This window comes from Hemitrygon akajei, chromosome 30, assembly GCF_048418815.1.
Source record: "Hemitrygon akajei chromosome 30, sHemAka1.3, whole genome shotgun sequence".
NCBI classification, from domain to species: domain Eukaryota; kingdom Metazoa; phylum Chordata; class Chondrichthyes; order Myliobatiformes; family Dasyatidae; genus Hemitrygon; species Hemitrygon akajei.
Genome location: NC_133153.1, coordinates 11247824 through 11268284, shown reverse-complemented (window position 1 = coordinate 11268284; position 20461 = coordinate 11247824). Strand labels below are relative to the sequence as shown.

At 39.5% G+C, this 20461-nt stretch overlaps 1 protein-coding gene across 3 annotated transcripts in view; it reads left to right on the top strand.

Annotated features, from left to right (window-relative positions):
- The first annotated feature begins 127 nt into the window (after positions 1–127).
- Positions 128–20461, top strand: part of spg21 (SPG21 abhydrolase domain containing, maspardin) — a 52307-nt gene continuing 31973 nt past the window's right edge. Inside the window, exons 1-5 of one of the 3 annotated variants that reach the window (XM_073032987.1) lie at positions 128–226; positions 8623–8720; positions 10862–11023; positions 13889–13969; positions 16179–16324. In XM_073032987.1, coding sequence (XP_072889088.1) covers positions 8658–8720; positions 10862–11023; positions 13889–13969; positions 16179–16324 — 452 coding nt within the window. In that variant the 5' untranslated portion in view covers positions 128–226; positions 8623–8657. Of the gene's footprint in view, positions 227–260; positions 329–3387; positions 3460–8622; positions 8721–10861; positions 11024–13888; positions 13970–16178; positions 16325–20461 lie in introns of those variants that run through there. The other 2 variants (XM_073032988.1, XM_073032989.1) reach the window with 2 other exon arrangements.

Here is a 20461-nt window from a genome sequence, read left to right as displayed (position 1 = left end):
CTCACTCCCTATTCCATCATCCTCCTACCCCCTCCGCCCAATCTCTCTTCATTGTTTCGCCTCCCTCAAAGTTTCCAACTATCCCCCAGCCCGCTTCCACCCCCTCTCCCCGCTCTTGTCACTCTCTGTCCCCCCGCCGGAAGGACCGCCCCCGGACTACCCGGATGGGTTGAGCGTTGATTGGTCACGAGCCGGCTGTTTCCGGTCGGAGATGGTGGCGGTGGAGGTAAGTTCGGGGGCCGCTCCGCTGGTTGCGCAGAGCGGGTCTGAAGCCGAGATGCGGGGTGCAAGTATGAGTGAGGGCCAAGCGAGCTGAGGCTTGCGGAAGGTAAAAGGCCGTGAAGGGGGGAGCGGTGTGGGGTGAAGTTAGAACGGAGTGCTGGCTGTTAAAATAGGCGACGCTGTGATGCAGCGATGTGAGTGGATTTAGTTGAAGTGAGGAAAGTATAGAGGTAGTCAGGGGAAATGTTTGGTACCAAGCTGACGGGGTAAGGGTATGTGGAAAGGGAGGTGTATTGGAATAGTAACGTGAGGGAGGAGGACTTGCGTTTAACTGAAGGTAGGGTGAGTGACAGTGAGGAGTGGAGCTGGGCTTTAGGGCTTTGATACAGGGTTGGAAAAAGTAGTGGATGTTAACGAAGGAATGGAAAGGTGGATAATGAAAGGTGATCTGTTGGGGAAAGATTTTAGATGAAAGTGTGTAGGGATGATTGGTTAGTGCTGGGATATAGGCAACTATAAACGTGTGAGCTAACAAGAGTCTAAATTAAACGTGATAAAAGTGATGTGAAAAGTTAGGAGAGTGATTAAGGTAGAGAGATGAAAGGGGTTTTGTGAGGAATTAAAGAGGTAGACGAGAGAGTAAGAGTAAATTAAAAAGGCGATAGGGAAATGGTGAAGTTGACAGGTGGCAAGAGGGAACTGGAAATAGACAGCATTGTAGTGAAGTTGTTGGAGAGTGGGTAAAAAGTTTCAGATTGTGCTTTGGAAAGGTGTCCCAATTGCCTATCACACTGTATCACTCAATTACCAGGCTTTAAACTGAAAGTCATTGCATTCTCACTTTGAAAATGAGTTTTAGAATGTGATGCGGGCTGAGTATTTGATTCCCATTAAAATACTTCTTCGTTTGGCCCTGTATCAGAGTTTGTATTTTTCTTTAAAAAAAATGCATTCGGCCATCTTACAATTTTAAAGGCAATAATGTACATTATTCTGTTTAAATGATATTGACGCTGACTGATGATCATACTGCACATAAACTACACGTATGCATTGTCTAGCCTTAAAATTGATCTTGGTAATTAAGAATATTTATATGAATAGAAAGTGAAAATCTTGGAGATGCCAATAGGGTAGGCAGCATATATGAAAAGCCATCAATGACTTTTTATTTAACTCTCTGGTTCTCCAGTGATACCATGTGACTTGCATTTATTTATTGAGACACAATGTGGATTCGGCCCTTCTGGCCTTTCGAGCCATTCCACTTGGCAATCCCTGATTTAATCCTAGCCTAATCATGGGACAATGCGCAATGACCAATTCACCTACCAACTGGTTCGCCTTTGGACTGGGAGGAAACCGGAGGACAATATTTTTTATTTCAGATTTATAGCACCTGTAGTATTTTGTTTTGTTTTTTGAGCATATTTGTCCAAAAGAATGAATGCATTCTCAGTTCTGCCTGTATTCTCCAGTGCCTCCACCTGATCTATTATCCAGACTAAAATTCAGCCCAACACTCCTAAGTGTGGTTTAACCAAAGTGCCCTGAAAATGGAACATTGCCCCCCCTGATTTTAGAACATAGAGCAGCACAGGAACAAGCCCTTCAGCCCATCTTATACTGCAGAAATAATTAAATTAGTAATTAAATGCTAAGCTAAATAATTCCTCTGCTTACACAATGTCCATATCCTCCCATTTTGTTGGCCACATTCATGTGCCTACCTAAGAGCCTCTTGAAAGCCTCTATTGTATTTGCCTCCGCCAGCAGCCCAGACGAAGCATTCCTGACATCATCTACTCTGTGGGTGGTGGAATGATCTTGCCTTGCACATCTCCTTTGAATTTGCCCTCCTGCCACCCTTTGCTTTTAGACATTTCAAGCCTGGGGAAAAGATACTGTCTGCCTGCTCTATCTGTAGTCTTATAATCTTATAAATCTCTATCAGATCTCCTTTTGGCCTCTGCTGCTGTAGAGAAAATAGCCCAAGTTTGTCCAAACTCTCCTGTTAGCACATGCCCATAATCCTGGTAAGCCTCTTCTGCACTCTCTTCAAAGCCTGGACATCCTTCCTATAATGGGGCAACCACAGCTAAATGCAATCCTCCAGATGAGGCCTAATGAGATTTTATAAACCTGGCTGAACTCAGTTCCTCATATAATAAAGGCAAACATGCCTTGTACCTTTATCTCCCTATCAAGCAGTGTGAGCTTCGACCCCAAGATCCCTGAGTTCATCAACACTGTTTCTTTGTCTGCAATCTCTGTATAGCACCTACTCAAAAGTATTGTGAAAGTATCTCATTCACTGCAATACTCTTGTGTACTCTTTCAGTTATTACGACAAGAAATACAATAACCTTGCTTAATTATGCCCTGTGAGTCAATTCTGGCTAATTGTTCTATCTTGCGTGATCACCAAAATTACTGGCATCTATCATATCTGGAGACATGGACTGGTATTCTCTCAACTTTTTTTTAATATAAGTAACTGCATTTGACAACTCTGGTGGGGGAAATTTTTTTTTTAATGAATGGGAAGTAACCATCTATTATAATTTCATTTAGTTATCTACAGGTGTAGTCTATCTGAAGCTGGGTCTTTTCTGGTTCAATTATGACAGAGTTGTGTTTTCTGTTTCTTCCAGTGTTCATGGTTAAGTGTTTAGCCATATGACTTGGAGAGTAAATTCAAAATCAATCTGTAGTTATTATTTCAGTGAGTATGTAATTATTGATGGAATAGCCTCACCAAAAGCAAAGAATTGTCGATTAATTTAAATCAAAGTTTGATTTCTTACAGAGTGTAATATTTTGACATTATATAAAAGCTGGCCTTTGCTCAGCTAATGTATCTGTGTTCTTCCATGTTGCATAGTGCTTGGGAGAGGTAGCATAGGCAGAGTCAGGAGTTTGAGGTCCATCACTGAGCATGGCTAGTAAAATCATCAATGACCAACCTACCTCAGATTTAGGTGAGAGTAACTCTCCTTCTGTGGATAACAACATTTGAGCATGTATTGTGCAAAGGAGCCCCAGTAAAAGCAAATTCAATGTTCATCAGACTAGAATTGTACCTACCTTGGTGTTCCATATCTCTGTGAGGTTTTATAAGGTTGTACACTATAATAGTAATCCTTATTAAATTACTTCTTTCAGATGACTTTGTTGATGTATACAGATTCTTTCCAGTGTCTTGGAACTGATTCTGGCCATACTTCAGAAAATTAGGTATTTTGTATAATTTTTAGATAATTTTTTAAAAAAATAGTTTGTTCTTCATGTGACAGAACAGTAACAACTTTCCAGTGGTGACAAGATTATTTCTGTCTTTCCAAGAATACTTGCTAATTGCTGTAAAAAAAAGAGTCTTTCTTGATATTTCACTTTGAACAATGAAAAAGTTGTTCAAAAAGGGCATAAATTAACTAACTGTATGTATTGGTTTTTGAGTAGCTTTTTCATTAGTGAAAAATTGATGGAGCTCTTTTGCAATTATTGTTTAATAGCTATTTGTTATTTCAGTCATTAGTTACTTGCTATGCATAGAAATGGTTTGTGTGACATTTAGCATCACTACAGCTTTAGAGCTATCAGCATTAGATCTGTTAATGATAATGTGGTTTAACTGTGAGAGTCAATGTGTTGAAATTGAATAAAGAAGTTCAATACCGACAGTGAAGGGAAGTCTAGTGGATTTTGATGTGTTTGTGTAGATGCAGGTTTCTTACATTGTTATAGTCGGGAGGGAGGGTGGGATAAGCTCCCACAACCTATTAGATGCTCCCAGTGGTATGTGGTGTACAACTCGAATAGCCTCTTGACAGCCGTCTAGCTTCTGGCCTTCACATGTGGCTTAGCCACTAAACCCGGTGGAACTGTTTCTACTGACAGGAGAAGAGGCAAAGGCTGGTTACTGGTGCATACAAACTAGTCACTTCAGACAGATGGGGCTTATCTGCCATGGTTGGCAGCTCTTCTGGGAGAAGGAAAACTAATCTCAAAGCTCGTCTGCCTTGTGACTATACCCACTCATGGGGAAAGCTTTGAGCGTAAACCCTGAGGAAAATCCAAAATTGAAGTTCCTAAGATACTCTATTTTGAGTTAAACGCTGACTGGCAACTCCTACAATGCTGATGGTGACAAACTGTATCAGTCTCTGCCGTTCTTTTGGATTCATCAGCTCCATGGAGAGGAGGAGCCTGTTACATGGGCAATAGCTTGCTCTGCATATCATGCTGCTCTGATTTGCGTACCGGTTTGCATATCACAAAGACAGCTGGATGCAGCATCCATAGTTGATCTTTACCAACAAGGGCCTCTGAGTAGCTATCTGTGTTATTCATGAGCTGTGGTTGGCCATCAGCAGCAGCAGTACAATTATCAATCTGTAACGTCATGACTTTGCAAATCAACCACTTTATCATTACAATCGAGACAGAGAACTAACTCCAGCTCAACGGAGTGCAGAGGTACAAAGTTGCTGCACAAGATTTGTGCACGTGAAATAGCAAAAACAGCATGTAATGGAGCTTAATAATCTCTCAGCCAATAGGTCGTGTGCTTCTTCCAGACCATAGCCTCGCCTTGTCATGCCCAAATAAAGATAAGTAAAGAAAGTGATGGGAGCAGGAAACATTCCTAGATTCCCAAACTTTCTCCATTTCTAGCTAAGTAGAAACATAGAAGACCTACAGCACAATACAGGCCCTTCGGCCAACAAAGCTGTGCCGAACATATCCTTCCCTTAGAAATTACCTAGGGTTATCCATAGCCCTCTATTTTTCTAAGCTCCATGTACCTATCCAGGAGTCTCTTGAAAGACCCTATCATATCCACCTTCACCACTGTCACCGGCAGCCCATTCCACACACTCACCACTCTCTGCGTTTTTAAAAAATAACTTACCCCTGACATCTCCTCTGTACCTACTTCCAAGCACCTTAAAATTGTGCCATCTTGTGTTGGCCATTTCAGCCCTGGGAAAAAGCCTCTGACTATCCACACGATAAATGCCTCTCATTATCTTATACACCTCTATCAGGTCACCTCTCATCCTCTGTCGCTCCAAGGAGAAAAGGCCAAGTTCACTCAACTTATTCTCATAAGGCATATTCCCCAATCCAGGCAATGTCCTTGTAAATCTCCTCTGCACCCTTTCTATGGTTTCCACATCCTTCCTGTAGTGAGGCGACCAGAACTGAGCACAGTACTCCAAGTGGGGTCTGACCAGGGTCCTATACAGTATAGCTGCAACATTACCTCTCTGCTCCTAAACTGAATTCCATGATTGGTGAAGGCCAATGCTCCGTATGCCTTCTTAACCACAGAGTCAACCTGCGCAGCTTGACCAGGTGTGCCCATTTTTGAAAAAGAACCGATCAAATCCTGTGAATTTCCATCCCATCAGTGTTAATTTTCAACAGGATTTGGGGGGGGGGGGGTGTAGTTGGTGGTACCATCTAGCCACTTACCACAAATAGGATACAGCCTGCATTTGGAGAATCACCTACACAGGAAGCATTGTTAACTGGAAATTCTTGAAGATCTGGTTTTGAGACCTTAAGCTATAGGGCAATCCATTTTATATGAATGACATGTTCCAAGAACTGCGCGTCCCTCAGTATATTCAGGAAAAGAAGGTATGAGTAACTTCTCGATTGATGAGGAAGATCAGCTGGTTGGTGCATGAGTCCACTAGATTAATTGTGCTGTAGCTGGTATTCACTATTGAATACTGAAGGAGGCTGTTCAAATTAATGACACAGTTAATAAGCTGAACAGGATGGGAGTAGAAAAGACTGTACAGTTATTAGTCTGTGCTTGTGTTTGAAGAACGTTCACTTAGATGACATCGGACAGAAAGAGCAGCAGTGGAATGGGAGATCGAATAGAAATTTTTTTTCTGTTCCTTATAGACACCTATCAAATTATCTTAAGCAAGTTTGTTTGTCAACCTCTGCAAAACATTCTACTTCCTTATGCAATGGGCAGGTAATAAACAGGCTACTCTGGAGTTGAATAAAATGAAAGAACATCTAACTTGGGTAGAATGCAGTTTGGGGTTGTTTTGCACCTCCACCAATGTTCCATTTAAGATCCTGAGGGTAGATTCTCCTTTGTTTGGCAAATCATAAACTGTGTTAAAGTCCCAGGAAAAAAAGAGGCAACTATTTAAAATTGAAATAAGCAGAAATTTGGATTTCTCAGCTTCAGAGTGTTATGGATACTGAATTAGGATCAAGGTGGAGTCAATAATCAGGTTAGCTATGATTTTATTGAATTGTGGAACAGGCTCATGGGGTTGTATGGCTTATTCTTCCTATTTCTTGTGCTTACAGAATCAGAATGATTTATCATTTCTGCATTAGCTGTTTGTAGGAACTCTTCAATTTGGTGATGCACCTCAACACTTTCCTTGTAAAACTGCAAATTTGTTCTCAAGGTCAATTTTGATTACCTTTTGAAAGCCCACTCAAATCTGATTACACTGCTTGAAGGAACAGTGAATCCTGGATCGAAATGGCCAGTGAAGTGATTTATTTTTCATTATTTTGCCAATTATTTAATACCAATTCACTTCCCAGTACCAACAGTTTCTCATGACTTCATTGGATCATGTGATTTTATGACCTGGAGGCTCTTTGGAAGGCAACAATGAGGCGTAAAAATTAAACATGAGGAAATCTGCAGATGCTGGAAATTCAAGCACTACACACAAAATGCTGGTGGAACAGAACAGGCCAGGCAGCATCTATAGGGAGAAGCACTGTTGACATTTCCTGATAAAACATCCTGACGAAGGGACTTGGCCCGAAACATCGACAGTGCTTCTCCCTATAGATGCTGCCTGGCCTGCTGCGTTCCACCAGCATTTTGAGTGTGTTGCCTGAGGCATAAAAATTGTTGGTTTTGGTTGTTTATTAGGTGTTATAAGAGCAAAGAACGAACAAGGAAAAAAGAGAAAGAATAAAGAAGTTGTGGTTATCCTATACCAAGAACTAGCTCAGACTAGACAAAAAACAAGATATTCTAGTGATACAAATAACCCTTAAAGTAGCCAGTGGTCTGATATCTGCTGCAGAGAAGCTTCTAGAAAACACAAAATCAGCTATACTATTATTGAAAAATTCTCTGAACTATTACGCATTGCTTACTCTTTCTAAAGCTGCAGCAACATTTTAATTAGAAAATATTGGTAAAAATACGACACAAGCAACATCAAAGTAAGCCATGTTTGTTAGTTAATAGCTGATTAATTTGCTTAATGTAGCTTGTTTTCATCAGGTACCACCTTAGCTCACTAGCAGTGCTTAGCGTCTGTCCACTTACTTTGGCTTTCGACTTTTACTGATGAGTTAGTAATCAACAGAACTTGATGAGATCCTTCCCACCTTTTTATTTGGTTTTGCTCTGACGCTGCTTAAGAAGAGCTAAAGGCCATGGTGTGCCCTCTTTGTGATACTTAGTTGTTGTTTGATTATCCCACTTGTTCATTCTGTTTGTCCTGATGATGCTGAATGATGTGGACCATCAATGTTCATCAGTGGACATAATTCCTGACAATGCATTCCAGTGAAATGTGTCTAGGTTTTTCAGTGGAAAAACTTCAATTAATCAACCCCCATAATTTTGTGTACCTCTTAGATCTATCATTAACCTCTCAGGATGACAATTGCAACTTTTCTACCTACCGCATAAACCAACATTTTCCCTCTTTGATATAATTCTGATAAACCTCGTGGAATTCCTCCAAGACTTTGGCATTCCAGGAACTGGGAAGTGGGGAGTGGCACTAATGGATGTACTCTCTTGAGGAGAAATCAAGTATATTCAACTTAGAGTTCAGAAGATTGGGAGGTTATTTCACCAAAACTGACAAAGCTTGCCTGGCAGCATAGGCACATCCTGGGGTGTCTAGAACTTGGAGTCTCAGTCTCAAAGTGAAGTCTTTTCCTTCAGGATAGGAATGTAAACAAATTTCTTTACTTAAGAAAATATATTTTCTGAAATTCTGTATCCAAGAGGCCCATGAAGGTTCAGTTATTAGAATATATTTAAGACAGAGTTCAGTAGATTTTACTGAATGGTGGAGCAGGCTTAAGGGACCAAATGGCTATTTCCTGCTATTTTTTATCTTCTATCCTGAAGTCTTCTGCATAGTACACATACTGTACTCTCAGCTGAAATCTATCATACCTATGAAAAATTCCTTATTCTTCAGGAACTGCCTTATAAACTTACTCTATCTCACCTTTATGTCCCTCAACTTTGAACAGGTGATGACTTTTGCATGGAATAAAGTGATTTGCTGTTCCTTAAAGATTTTGCGGAAAAAATGTTAAGTCAAACAATATTTCTAGTTACCTCAATAATGTGTTTGCTTGCTTTAGACAGACGGATTACAGCGTTAGATGTTCCATTCGCAATGGGCGAGATAAAAATCTCCCCTGATTATAATTGGTTCCGGAGTACAGTTCCACTGAAAAAAGCAAGTATTGTTTTCTTCTTTTCCGTATGTGGGATTCAAGAGAATTTTTAAAACATTTCTCTGCGTATGTTTTAAATCTGATCTATTCAAATAATTGCTGTAGAAATTGGTGGAGTATAGTTGTAGAAGTGAGAGAGACATGGGCATTAGTGAGAATGTATGGTGATGGAGGGAGGAGGTAAATGAGGACAGAGTTGGGTCTTAATAGAGTCGTTGGATGCATAATGTGTGACAGTGATGTAATCAGCGCATATGTGGGGTGGAGATTGGAAATGAGATAGTGGGATTACCAGGGGTACAGTTTGGGAGTGCTGTCTATGCACTGAACTAACTCCAATGTTCAGAGGGTGCATGTATTTTGGAATGTCCTAAAATGCTTTGGGTTGTTTGCTCAAGTTTATTCCCATGATTGAAATCTAGGTTTGATAAGGATAAACCTTGGTGCTTAGCTTGCAGAAGCATGTCATGGACCCCCCCCCCCCCAGTACTTGTTGGTTCACTCAGATCAGAATGAGAGGTATTAATTGGTATAAAGCTTAGAAGTGAATGCTGGTGTCACTTTCATTCTCATTGTTAAGTGAACATCAGGTGCAAGTGAAAACTTTTTAAGGATCCCAAAAAACAGATGAGTAGAATTTTATAAATGGCTCAGAGAAAGGGCAGATAAATGACAAATGATACTTAATACAGAAAAAAAAGTGAGATAAGAACAAATAGCATTCAGTCTGAAATTCTTTGTAGAGTGGAGCAGAGAGCAGTGGACATACAACTCAGAAATTTAGGTGAAGTTATTAGAGTTTTTAAAAAATTTATTCCGAAAAGTTTGAATGAAAACAAATGTCAGAGATCTGTGCAAATATAAGGACTTGCATCTACTGACTCCCTTATTCCTTGAAACCAACTCTACTTATATTGTGATAAGGCCAGTTCCTCTGGGAATCAGTCTTGTGCATCAATCCTTTACTCTTATATTGAAGTACTTTGAGATACTTGTCCATCCTTTTCACCTTGTATTGCAGTTAGAGTGAGGAAAAATTGGGAATTCTGGCTAAAACTCTTTTTGACAATTGCTTCTTGCATAATTTCCATCTGTGCTAGATTGAACATCAAGCTAGCAACTCGGCCTCATAAAAACCAGACAAACACTAAAGAACTGGTAACATTACTGCCCAATACATGGAAAAGTGCAGTGAGGAACTGAACACAACACTTTCTACAATCAAAGCAATTCATCAGGAGATCCTGTTATTTGAGGGTCCTGTTATCGAACATCCTGCCACTTTTGTGTGCAGAGATGGATATAAGCTTTAGTCATAAACTTGCACCTCGGCATTTGGATTGAATTTACATAAAATAACTACACAATCTGTCAATTTTTAGCAGAGGTCAGTGGCCTTTTGCGTTCAACAATTTCACCGAAGTCTACATTTTTAGGGCTATTGTGCGAAATTAAAATAGTTAACAGCTTGATTAAAACATACTTTGCTCTATAAAGTAATAGTTATCTGCTCATTTTCTTCAATTATAGAAAATATTTGGCACTTAAAACCTCTAATGATATCATTTAAAACTCATTATGTTCAAATCTGGGCTTGCCGTGACAAGCTTTCAGTAGAAAAGTCCTTGGATCAGCTTTTCCACTTCCAGTGACCTGTATATCCTCCAAGGTTCTTCTCCAAGCTGTTGGTGAGTTCTTTGTGATAGATTGGTTAAACTCGCTGCTGAGAATAGATTTTCTGGATGAGTTCTTGGAAAAATCATGGTGCCTAGGTAGGTTGGTCAAATCCTGCCAGGAATAACTGCAAATCACTGGTTCCCTTCTCTGGGTTTTGGTTACTAAGTGGCTAAGATGAACCCCATGATGTAAATGAACACCAGATTTGACCCAGATGCAAGTGGAAATAAATACAGTGTAATGGCTTACTAGTGCCAGGGCAATTGCCGGAGGCTACCTTGAGTCAGTGGCTGAAGACCAGGCGACTCAGATTTCAATCAAAAGATCTGAGTCAGGATGTTTGATTGGGTGACTGAAGGAATGACAATGTAGTGTATAACTTGAAAAATGACTAATATTGATGGTGTGCTGGCTACTGGAGTTGCTGTTTTTATTAACTTGGTTTTAACTTTGCTACTTGTTACAGATAATAGTGGATGATGATGACAGTAAAGTGTGGTCCCTTTATGATGCTGGACCCAGAAACATAAGGTGCCCAATTATATTTCTTCCCCCGGTCAGTGGAACGGCAGATGTGTTTTTCCAGCAGATTTTAGCACTAACTGGATGGGGTTATAGAGTTATCTCGGTAAGTATGGCCAAATGGCAGGCTCCTATGCTGTATCATTCTTCAAAGTATAATCACATTAGAAATCTGGATCATTTTAGCACAGTTTAATATTCTTGTCTTTATATTCTGCCATGTTAAAGCAATAGTAGTTGAACTAATGTAACTATTCGTTAATAATTTTACCTTTGAGATTAAAATTGCTCAGATGCTTACCTTTTGTTTTTGTGTTACCTCTGAACCTAATTCATATTTATGAAACAGTTTCAGTATTACAGTGGTTACGCTATCAGTAACTGTTCATTCTCTGTTCATTATCACTTTGTCCTAACTGTGGATCACGATGTTATGGGAGGCCATGTTCTATAGAATTATCGGGCAAGAACCCCTACCACCTTCTCCTGTGGAACAGAGTCAAATACCTTTAACTTTTCAGCTTCAAGTACTGAGATTTCCCCAGAAATTGATTTTATTCATTGTGATTAGGATTTAATGGAATTACCTGTTGAGGTAGTAGAATCAGACTTAAGGCAAAAGGAAACACTTTTGCCTTCGAGGGAAAGACCAGTGCACTGGAACTTAAGGATGAATGCTTTATTTCTGTGCTATGCATGTAGGCTGGTATATTAAGCTTTCTAGCTGACAGTTCCGCAGAGGACCAACAGCTAGCTTCATCTGTGTGTTGCAGGCCAGATGCCATTGCTTACTTTTGTGTAGGACCAACACTCTTTAAAAATATCTATAAAACTCTTCTTTTTACACTTCTTCCTGGTTTTGTCTCAAAACTCCAATTTTGCCTCTTTATCAATTTAGTCACTCCTTGCCTTTGTAATGTACCTAATCTGTTGACCTACCAATTATCTTTGCAATAATTTTGTTAACATTTCATACTATCTTTACCTTTTTATCTATTCTGGGTATTCTGTGCACCTTGTCTGACCAATTCCTTAAATTAAGTTTCCAGTTAACATAAACTATTTCTATTTTTAATATCTCAAAAACTAAAAATAATTCTTGGACCACTTTTCTTTCTCTCAGAACTGAATATAAAGATGAGTTGTATTATGATTGTTGCTGTTTAAGAGTGACTTCACTTTGAGATGGTTAAGTAATCCTATCTTTTTGCACAATACTAGGTTTGGTATCCCTGCTTTCTGGTTTGCTCCAGAGAAAATACACCTTATTTAAACTATTCTTGCCCATTTGATTTTTGTTCCAGACATGTTTAGTTTAAAATCGCCAATAATTATCACTACCTTTCTCCAAGCTTCCATTATTTATTTCCTTTATGCTCCATGTTGTAACTGTTGAGGAGCCTACGCACCTTTGCACAAGTTCCCTTATTAAATCTCATCTGTAGCCAAACTGCTTGCATTCAGTTTGGGGCATCATGCCCTATTCCACCAAGTCTGTTATTAATTAGCAGAACCATTCCTTCACCTTGTCCTCAAATGTTGTATACCCTTCACTCTTGACGTCATACCCTGTGCCAGCTGGCAAGGAGATTTCAGTAATGGCTATCAGATTCATTTCTATTTTCACTCAGTTCATCTATTCGGTTTCAGATTCTATATACATTTAGATGCAGAGCTTTTAATTTTGTCACTTTCATTATTTTCATAACTTTGTAGACTTATCTGCTGATTTACTCTAATATACCTTTCAGCTAGAATCAGTTTTTCATTTTCCTAGCTTAAATTCTTTCTTGTACATTTTTAACCACAACTAATTTTGATCCCTTACCCTCATTCTTTATTTAAGGTCCCTCCTAATCCCTAGTTATGCTGCTTGTTGTAGCATCAGTTTCATCACTGTTTGAGTATAGTCTGTTCCATTGAAATAGCTGCAACTTTTTACAGTACTTGTACCATTGTTCCAAGAACCAGAGCTTGCTTCTGTCACACCAGCCTTTGAGCAGGTAATAAGCCCCCATTCATATCCTTTGAGGATTTCCACCTCATACCAGCCATCAGGGCATCTTTTATCTGTCTAAATTGGTATCTAAAGTACTACAATGGGAGGAGCTTCCTTTCTATTATAAGCTTCTCACCAGCCCTGAGCAGGTAACCTGAGTCTTTGCACAGAGCAGTTAAAATTGCTTTCTGGACTCTTTTTTAATTTCTGTTGTTCTTTGAACATGAAATACAAAGAAATACCGAACTCTTTTCAAATCAAAGCAGAAGATTGCAGGCTAAAACTATTGCTGATATTTCCATATGCATGAAATAAAAGAAATGTCAAGTGATCCATAAAGCTAATTTGATGTTGTTATGAAATTACTACTGTGCCCAAGAGGTCCGTAAAAGTACTGAAGTAGTTCTTAACCAGAGGATTGAGGCCTGCTTTGGCATTTAATGACTCCAAACAACCTGGGCCAATGTCAGAGAATTCAAGGTGACTGAGTAGAGTTGTCTTTAATTTCCATTGTTAATGATGCTGACATCCCCTTGATGTCCTCAACCCAACTCTCTAATGATCGCCACACCCTGAACCTCTCACTAGTCACTTCACACTACTGCCCCCCCCCCCCCAGCTATTGTCCTCTTCCCAGCCCTCTTCCTCTGTAATTCTTCCTCTTTGCAACAACAGGAGAATTCAGTGGAAAGACTATTGCACACACTGGTACAAAAGAATATTGGCCTTCCCTTCAAGAGTCCTTTCCTTAGTTGCCTAAACCAATAATTATCAGCCAAATCTGACGTTGCCATAGCTTGGGTGTCCCTGATTTTTCCTGTATTCAGAATAGTGTTTAAAAGATAGAATGCAGAGGGGAAAAAAAGCATCTTTGGGAAGGGAAGAGCGTTGCAGCCTTTTGCACTTTAATGTTTTGTCATATGCACTTTAATTGCTTGTTTTATATTTTTTCTGTTTTCAAATTTATTGTAGTTACAGTATCCTGTTTATTGGGACCTCCTTGAATTTTGCGATGGATTCAGGAAACTTTTAGATCACCTGCAGCTGGATAAGGTCAGTGTATGACTACCAGGATCTGTCACAACATGTAGTTTTATATTTGATGGAAATATTGATGGTTCAAACTAGGAAACTGCAGTGTATTGAAAACAATTTGACACCAAATTGTGGCAGTTATTTATGCAAAGGAAGAATGTGAGACAGTACAGTAAATTTGAACAATTAACAAGTAGGTAAATAGCTGACGATTGAGTTGCAGTGTATATACTTTCAGAGTACAGGGATATTGCGGAGTGTAAGAATAATGATTAAAATCTAATTTACTTTAATCTGTGTAATTGAGTGGATTCGTACAGATTAAGGAATTCAAAAGAGAGTGGCAAATTGGTTCAAAAACTAGCTCAGTGGCAGGAAGCAGAGATGATGATGGACAAATAGTCTTCCCTTTGCAAAACTGTTTCCAGTAGAATTTCACAAGAAGCAGTCCTCTTTTGCTGTATATGCTAATGATTCAGACTTAGAAGTGGAGGGCATGATTAAAAACGGTTTGAAAATGATGAAAATGTTGAGCTTTTTGCTGGTAGGAAGGAGGATAGATTCTGACTGGAGGAGGATGCAGAAAGTCAGATGAGCAAAAGCAGCAAATAAAATAGTTCAGGGAAGTATCAGGCATGGTATTTGAACAGTAGAGCAAAGCAAGGACATGTATAATAAATAGACGAGTATTCAAAATGTATAGGAACGGGGGTCCTTACAGTGCATGCCAAAGATCTTTAATGACAGTAAGATGGGTAAATATAGGTGGTTTAATAAAAAATAAATGTAGCTAAGGAACAGAAAATGAGAGTAGGGAGTTTATTGTAGAACTGTTTATAACTCTTGTTAGGCCACAGCTTGCATATTGTGTACAGTTTTGGTCACCACATTAAGGGAAGGTGTGATTGCACTGAACCAAGTTCAGGGGAGATTTGTGAGAATGTTGGTATAATTTGATAAACTTCAAAATTGAGGAAATGTTGGGAGCATTTTCTTTGTGAACAAGTGTTCTATTTCATCAGGAGGGTTACATTAAATTTACTCCTAGTGAAATCAGAAATCTGGCAATGGTGTAACTGATAGAAGGATTAGAAGTAAAATGAAAGTACTCTCAGGACAGGGATTTGGAACTTACTGATTAAAGTTCAAACAAATGTTCAGTAAGTCAGGCAGCTTTTGAAGAGACAAACAAATTCATGTTTTTGACCTGCAAGTCACTGACTTAACAGCAGTGGAGGCAGAAGCCTCATTGCCTTTATAAAAACTTGAATGTATAGTTGAGTGACCATGACCTGTAGGATTCTGGATTGTGCAGTAAATTGGGATCAGGTTGGATAGCTCAATATCAGTGTGATGGTTTAAGTAGGCTCCACCAATGGTGTAAATTTCTTAAAGTCACTAAAAGTTGTGGCTCACTTTAGGAAGACTATTTTACAATGAAAATACAAAATACAGGGTTTTAATTGCTAAAGGAATGCAGTTGGGGAAAATAAATTTGGTAGGGAAATAAAGTAATAAAACAGAATAGAAAAACAGAGTTTAAGGAAACAAGCAAACAAGTCATTAGAACTTATAGTGCCAGTCAGTGACGCAGTAAAAATGTGAATGCATCTCTTGGATATATTCTTAGAGATGTCATTTGAACCTTCAGAGACTTGTTTGATCATACTTAGCGCACTGTGCACAACTCTGGTCTCTAATAAAAGTATGTGCTAGTTTTGAAGAGGATGTGAAAAAGATTTGCCATTTGATATCACAACTGAAATGTTACATGGATCCAGAAAAGCTGACTTTTTCCTGAGGAGTAATTTAATAGATTTTTTTAAATTAGAGAAATGTTGATGACATGAAAAATGTATTTCCATTCATGGAGAAATGGAACCATAAAAATAAAATCCATTATGGATTCAAGAAGAAGAAATGTTCAAACATGACATGAATCAATGAATATAATTAATATGCATAAAAGAGGAAGCTAGATAACTTGAAAGAAGCTGAAGAGTTGCTAATTGTTTTAGATAAGAAGGGTAGGAGAAAGCACTTATAACATCACTAGAACAGATGAACACCAGAACAGACCTGATGAGTTAATGGCTATGACATAAAATCTATTTAATAAAATGAAATTCTTTTGAAATGGTAGGGTTTTGAATTTACGAGAATTTTCGATCCCATAATAGCCACAACTCCTGGACAAACTAACACTAGTCAAATCTCCCTTATGTAGGTTCACATTTTTGGTGCTTCCTTGGGAGGATTTTTGGCACAGAAGTTTGCAGAATATGCACACAAATCACCCAGAGTTCATTCCCTTATCTTGTGTAATTCATTCAGTGACACATCTATCTTCAATCAGTCTTGGACTGCCAATAGGTAAGATGTTGAAAGAACGATGTTTCATTATTAATGTGCAATTGTTCATTCTTAATCATCTGAAGAAACCCATTTGAACTTGATGGGATTGTAGAATCTTGAATTTTTGTCATTTTCCCCTCTTACTCCAATGTATCCTCTGAGTCAACACGTTTTAGTAAATGTTACAACCCAAAAGAAAGCAAATGCATAATTGTAATTCATTTTTGATTTAAGAGAAGTTAAATGATTAAAAGTCAGTCATGTATTAATTAAAACACATGTCCATGCACCTAAATCATAGATCTTTCTATTAGCAGGTATATACCAAACTTTTGACCTTGTTAAGGTCCTGAATTGTACGTTTCCTGTCTGGATCAGTTCGTAGACCAAAGATATTGTGTGGTCTGCTTGTAGCTTTATCTGTAGTGATGCCCAATTTCACTGTCTTGGCTCTCTAACAGCTGATTTGTGTACGAAGTTAGTTTAGGACATTCCACTTGGACTGTTATCTTTCAAAAAATACTCTTAATACCAGTGCTGACTCCATAGCCAAAGTCTTCCACAGTTGTTGGGAGCTGATCTGAGCTGGTGTAATGGATATATAGCTGCCATCTATTTACAGTGTCCATCTCTAGAAGTGTGGTGGTGTTACTGTAGCAAGGGTAGATAACATGGTGAAATTCATTTGCCTTTAATGATTTTGGAGCTAGCATTCAGAGCAAAATCAAATTTTTGTTTTGCATAGTTAGAATGTTCCCTTTTTGGGGTGCATATGTATTACTTGAGTAATGTCAAACAGGTTTCATACTGGTTCCTAAGAGGAGCGTGAAAACCTGCTGCAATGATTGTTGTGTAGTAGCACTTGCATCCACTGTGATGAAGTGCTTTGAGAGGTTGGTGATGAAACATATCAACTCGTGCCTGAGAAGTGGCTTCAGATGCCATTTCATTGGCTGTTCACTCAACTCTGGAAAATCTGAACAGCAAAGATGCATAATCAGGACTACAGCTTGATATTCAGACTGAGCTGGCTAGGCCACGACCATTGTATGAAGGATGGTAGACTGCCAAAGGACATTCTCTATGGAGAACTAGCAGCAGGCAAGAGGAATGTTGGTAGACCCCAGCTTCGCTTCAAGGACCTGCAAGCACGACATGAAAGCCTTAAAGATCAACACAGAGTGCTGGGAGGATACAGCAGATGACCGAAACAAATGGTGAGTTACTCTTCAGCAACACCTAGAGCAAGGCGAAAGAGTGATCCTGAGTCAGTTTGAGGAGCGAAGAGCACAACGGACAATTCCACAATGCCCTACACATGCAGCAACTGTGGCAGAGCCTACTGTTCCAGGATTGGCCTCAATAGCCACAGTTGACGCTGCTTGACAAACCAGTGAAACTGGAGGTGCAGTACCTATGGTCGACCATGATGGACGCATGCGTGCGTGTGCACGCACACACACACCCACTCCTCCCTCCCTCCCTCCCTTATCAGTAAGCTTCAAAAACTTGTCCTCAATACCTCCTTGTGCAACTAGATCCTCAGTTTCCTCACTTGAAGGCCCTAGTCAGTTCGGATTGGCAACAACGTCTCCATAATGTGCATTAGCACAGATGCACCACCAGACCGTGTGATTAGCCCTCTGCACTACTCGCTTTATGCACATAACTGTGAAGCTAAGCACAGCACAAGTGCCATATTCAAGTTTGCTGATAGCAGCACTGTCATTGGCCGAATCAAAGGTGGTGACAAATCAGCATATAGGAGGGGGTTTGTAAATCTGGCTGAATGGTGTCATAGCAGCCTCTTACTCAATGTCAGCAAGACCAGGGGCTGATTATTAACTTATGGTGGAGGAAGCTGGTGGCTAGTCTTTACTGGGGGAATCGGAGATGGAGAGGATCAGCGTCTTTAAATTCCTTGATGTTACCATTTCAGAAGGTTTCTCCTGGGCCCAGCACCTAAGTGTCATTGCAAAGAAAGCACAGCAGCACCTCTACTTTCTTAGAAGTTTGAGATAATTCGGCATGTTATCTAAACTTTGACAAACTTCTATAGATGTGTAGTGAAGAGTATATTCAAGCAACACACACAAAATGTTGGTGGAACATAGCAGGCCAGGCAGCATTTATCAGGAGAAGCACTGTTGATGTTTTGGGCCGAGACCCTTCGTCAGGACTAACGTCTGCCTGGCCTGCTGTGTTCCACCAGCATTTTGTGTGTGTTGCTTGAATTTCCAGCATCTGCAGATTTCCCCGTGTTTGCTTTTGAAGAGTATATTGACTGATTACATCATGGTCTGGTATGGAAAAACTAATGCACTTGAATGGAAAAGCCTACAAAAAGTAGTGGATATGGCTTAATCTATCACGTGTAAAGCCCTCCCCACCATCGAGTACATCTACATTGATCGAGAACCCCCACCCAGGTCTTGTTGTCTTCTCGCTGCTGCCATCAGGAAGAAGGTACAGGAGCCTCAGGACCCACACCACTAGGTTCAAGAACAGTTATTACCCCTCAGCCATCAGGCTCTTAAATCAAAGGGGATAACTTCACTCCACTTGCCCCGTCACTGAACTGTTCCCACAACCTGTGGATTCACTTTTAAGGACTCTTCATCCCATTTTCTCAATATTTATTGCTTATTTATTATTATTATTTCTTCCAGTATTTGCAATTTGTTGTCTTTTGCATTTTGGTTGTTTATCCATCCTTTTGGGGCAGTTTTTCATTGATTCTATTGTGTTTCTAGTATTTACTGTGAATGCCCAGAAGAGATTGAATCTCAGGGTTGTAAATGATGACATATGTACTTTGATAATAAATTTACTCTGAACTTTGAACATTGACAAACACTAAGAATCTTCCTGACTGCCAATCCTACTGTCACCATCCACTGAGCTTGTATTTCGAAGATCACCCCCAAGTTTTTTTTTAGTGCACGTGTCCATACTTGCACAAAACAACATAGTGTTATACTGCTATTGTACAACTTCTGAAAATACAAAGCTACTTGGATTGCATTTAACAATGTTGGTAGTCTTATCACCTCGTTGAAATCAAGACATTTACTTGCTGGCAGTTGAGTGGTTGGGCAGTGATACATTTGTTATTTTTTCCAATATGAATTTTAAATCTGATTCTGTGATGTACTTTAGTCTAAAGTCACTACACCTTTTGAGATATCTGGTAGTAACTGCAAAGTACACATAACTCTGGAATCATCCATTATCACTGTGTATTAGGTAAGACAGCACTGGAGAAAGAAAGGTAATGTTTCAGGTCCGAGACCCTTCATTAAAACTTTCAACAAATTAATTCCTGTTCTCCACAGCCATTTCCCATTCTTCTGAGTATTTCTAACATCTTATGACTTGTTTTTAAATTTTAAGCTTTTGTAGCTTTTTGATTTTCATTTTGGTTCAACATTGAAGAGTTCCAGCAAAGGAACAGGCCATTTGGCCCACCAGCTCCACTGTCCATAATGCCAACATAAGCGATCTCATCTGCCTACACTTGGTGCATATCACTCTACTTCTTGCTTGTTCACGTGTCTGTCTAAGTACCTTGAGTATTACTTCTAACTCTCCCAGGAACCTAACACTTTCTCTGTGTTAACAAAGTACATCTGGTACATCTTTTCCCCTCTCACTTTAAACCTGTGCCTCCTGGTGTTTGACATTGACCATCTACCCTATTGATGACTCTCATAATGTTATATACTTGTATCAGATTGCCCCTCAGCAACTGATGCTTCAGAGGAAACAACTCATATTTGTTCAATGTTGTCTTATAGTTAATACCCTCTAATATAAGTGTCAGCCTCATGAACTTCTGCACCTTCACCAAAGTCTCCACATCCTTCCTATAATGTGACCAGAACTGCACACGGTACTCCACACGCAGCCTATCCAAATTTTTATACTGCTGCGACATAACTTGCCAACTTTTTTACTTGGTAACCTGACCATTGAAGGCAAGCATGCCATACATGTCTTTTAAACTGGCTGGTGACATAGTGGCATCAGCGCTGGATTTCAGGGTGAGAGGTCCCGAGTTTGAATCCGGCTGGCTCCCTTGCACGCTCTCCATCCATGCCTGGGTTGAGTGTTGAGCTAGCAACTCGACCTCGTTTTTAAAAAAATCTGGAGAGG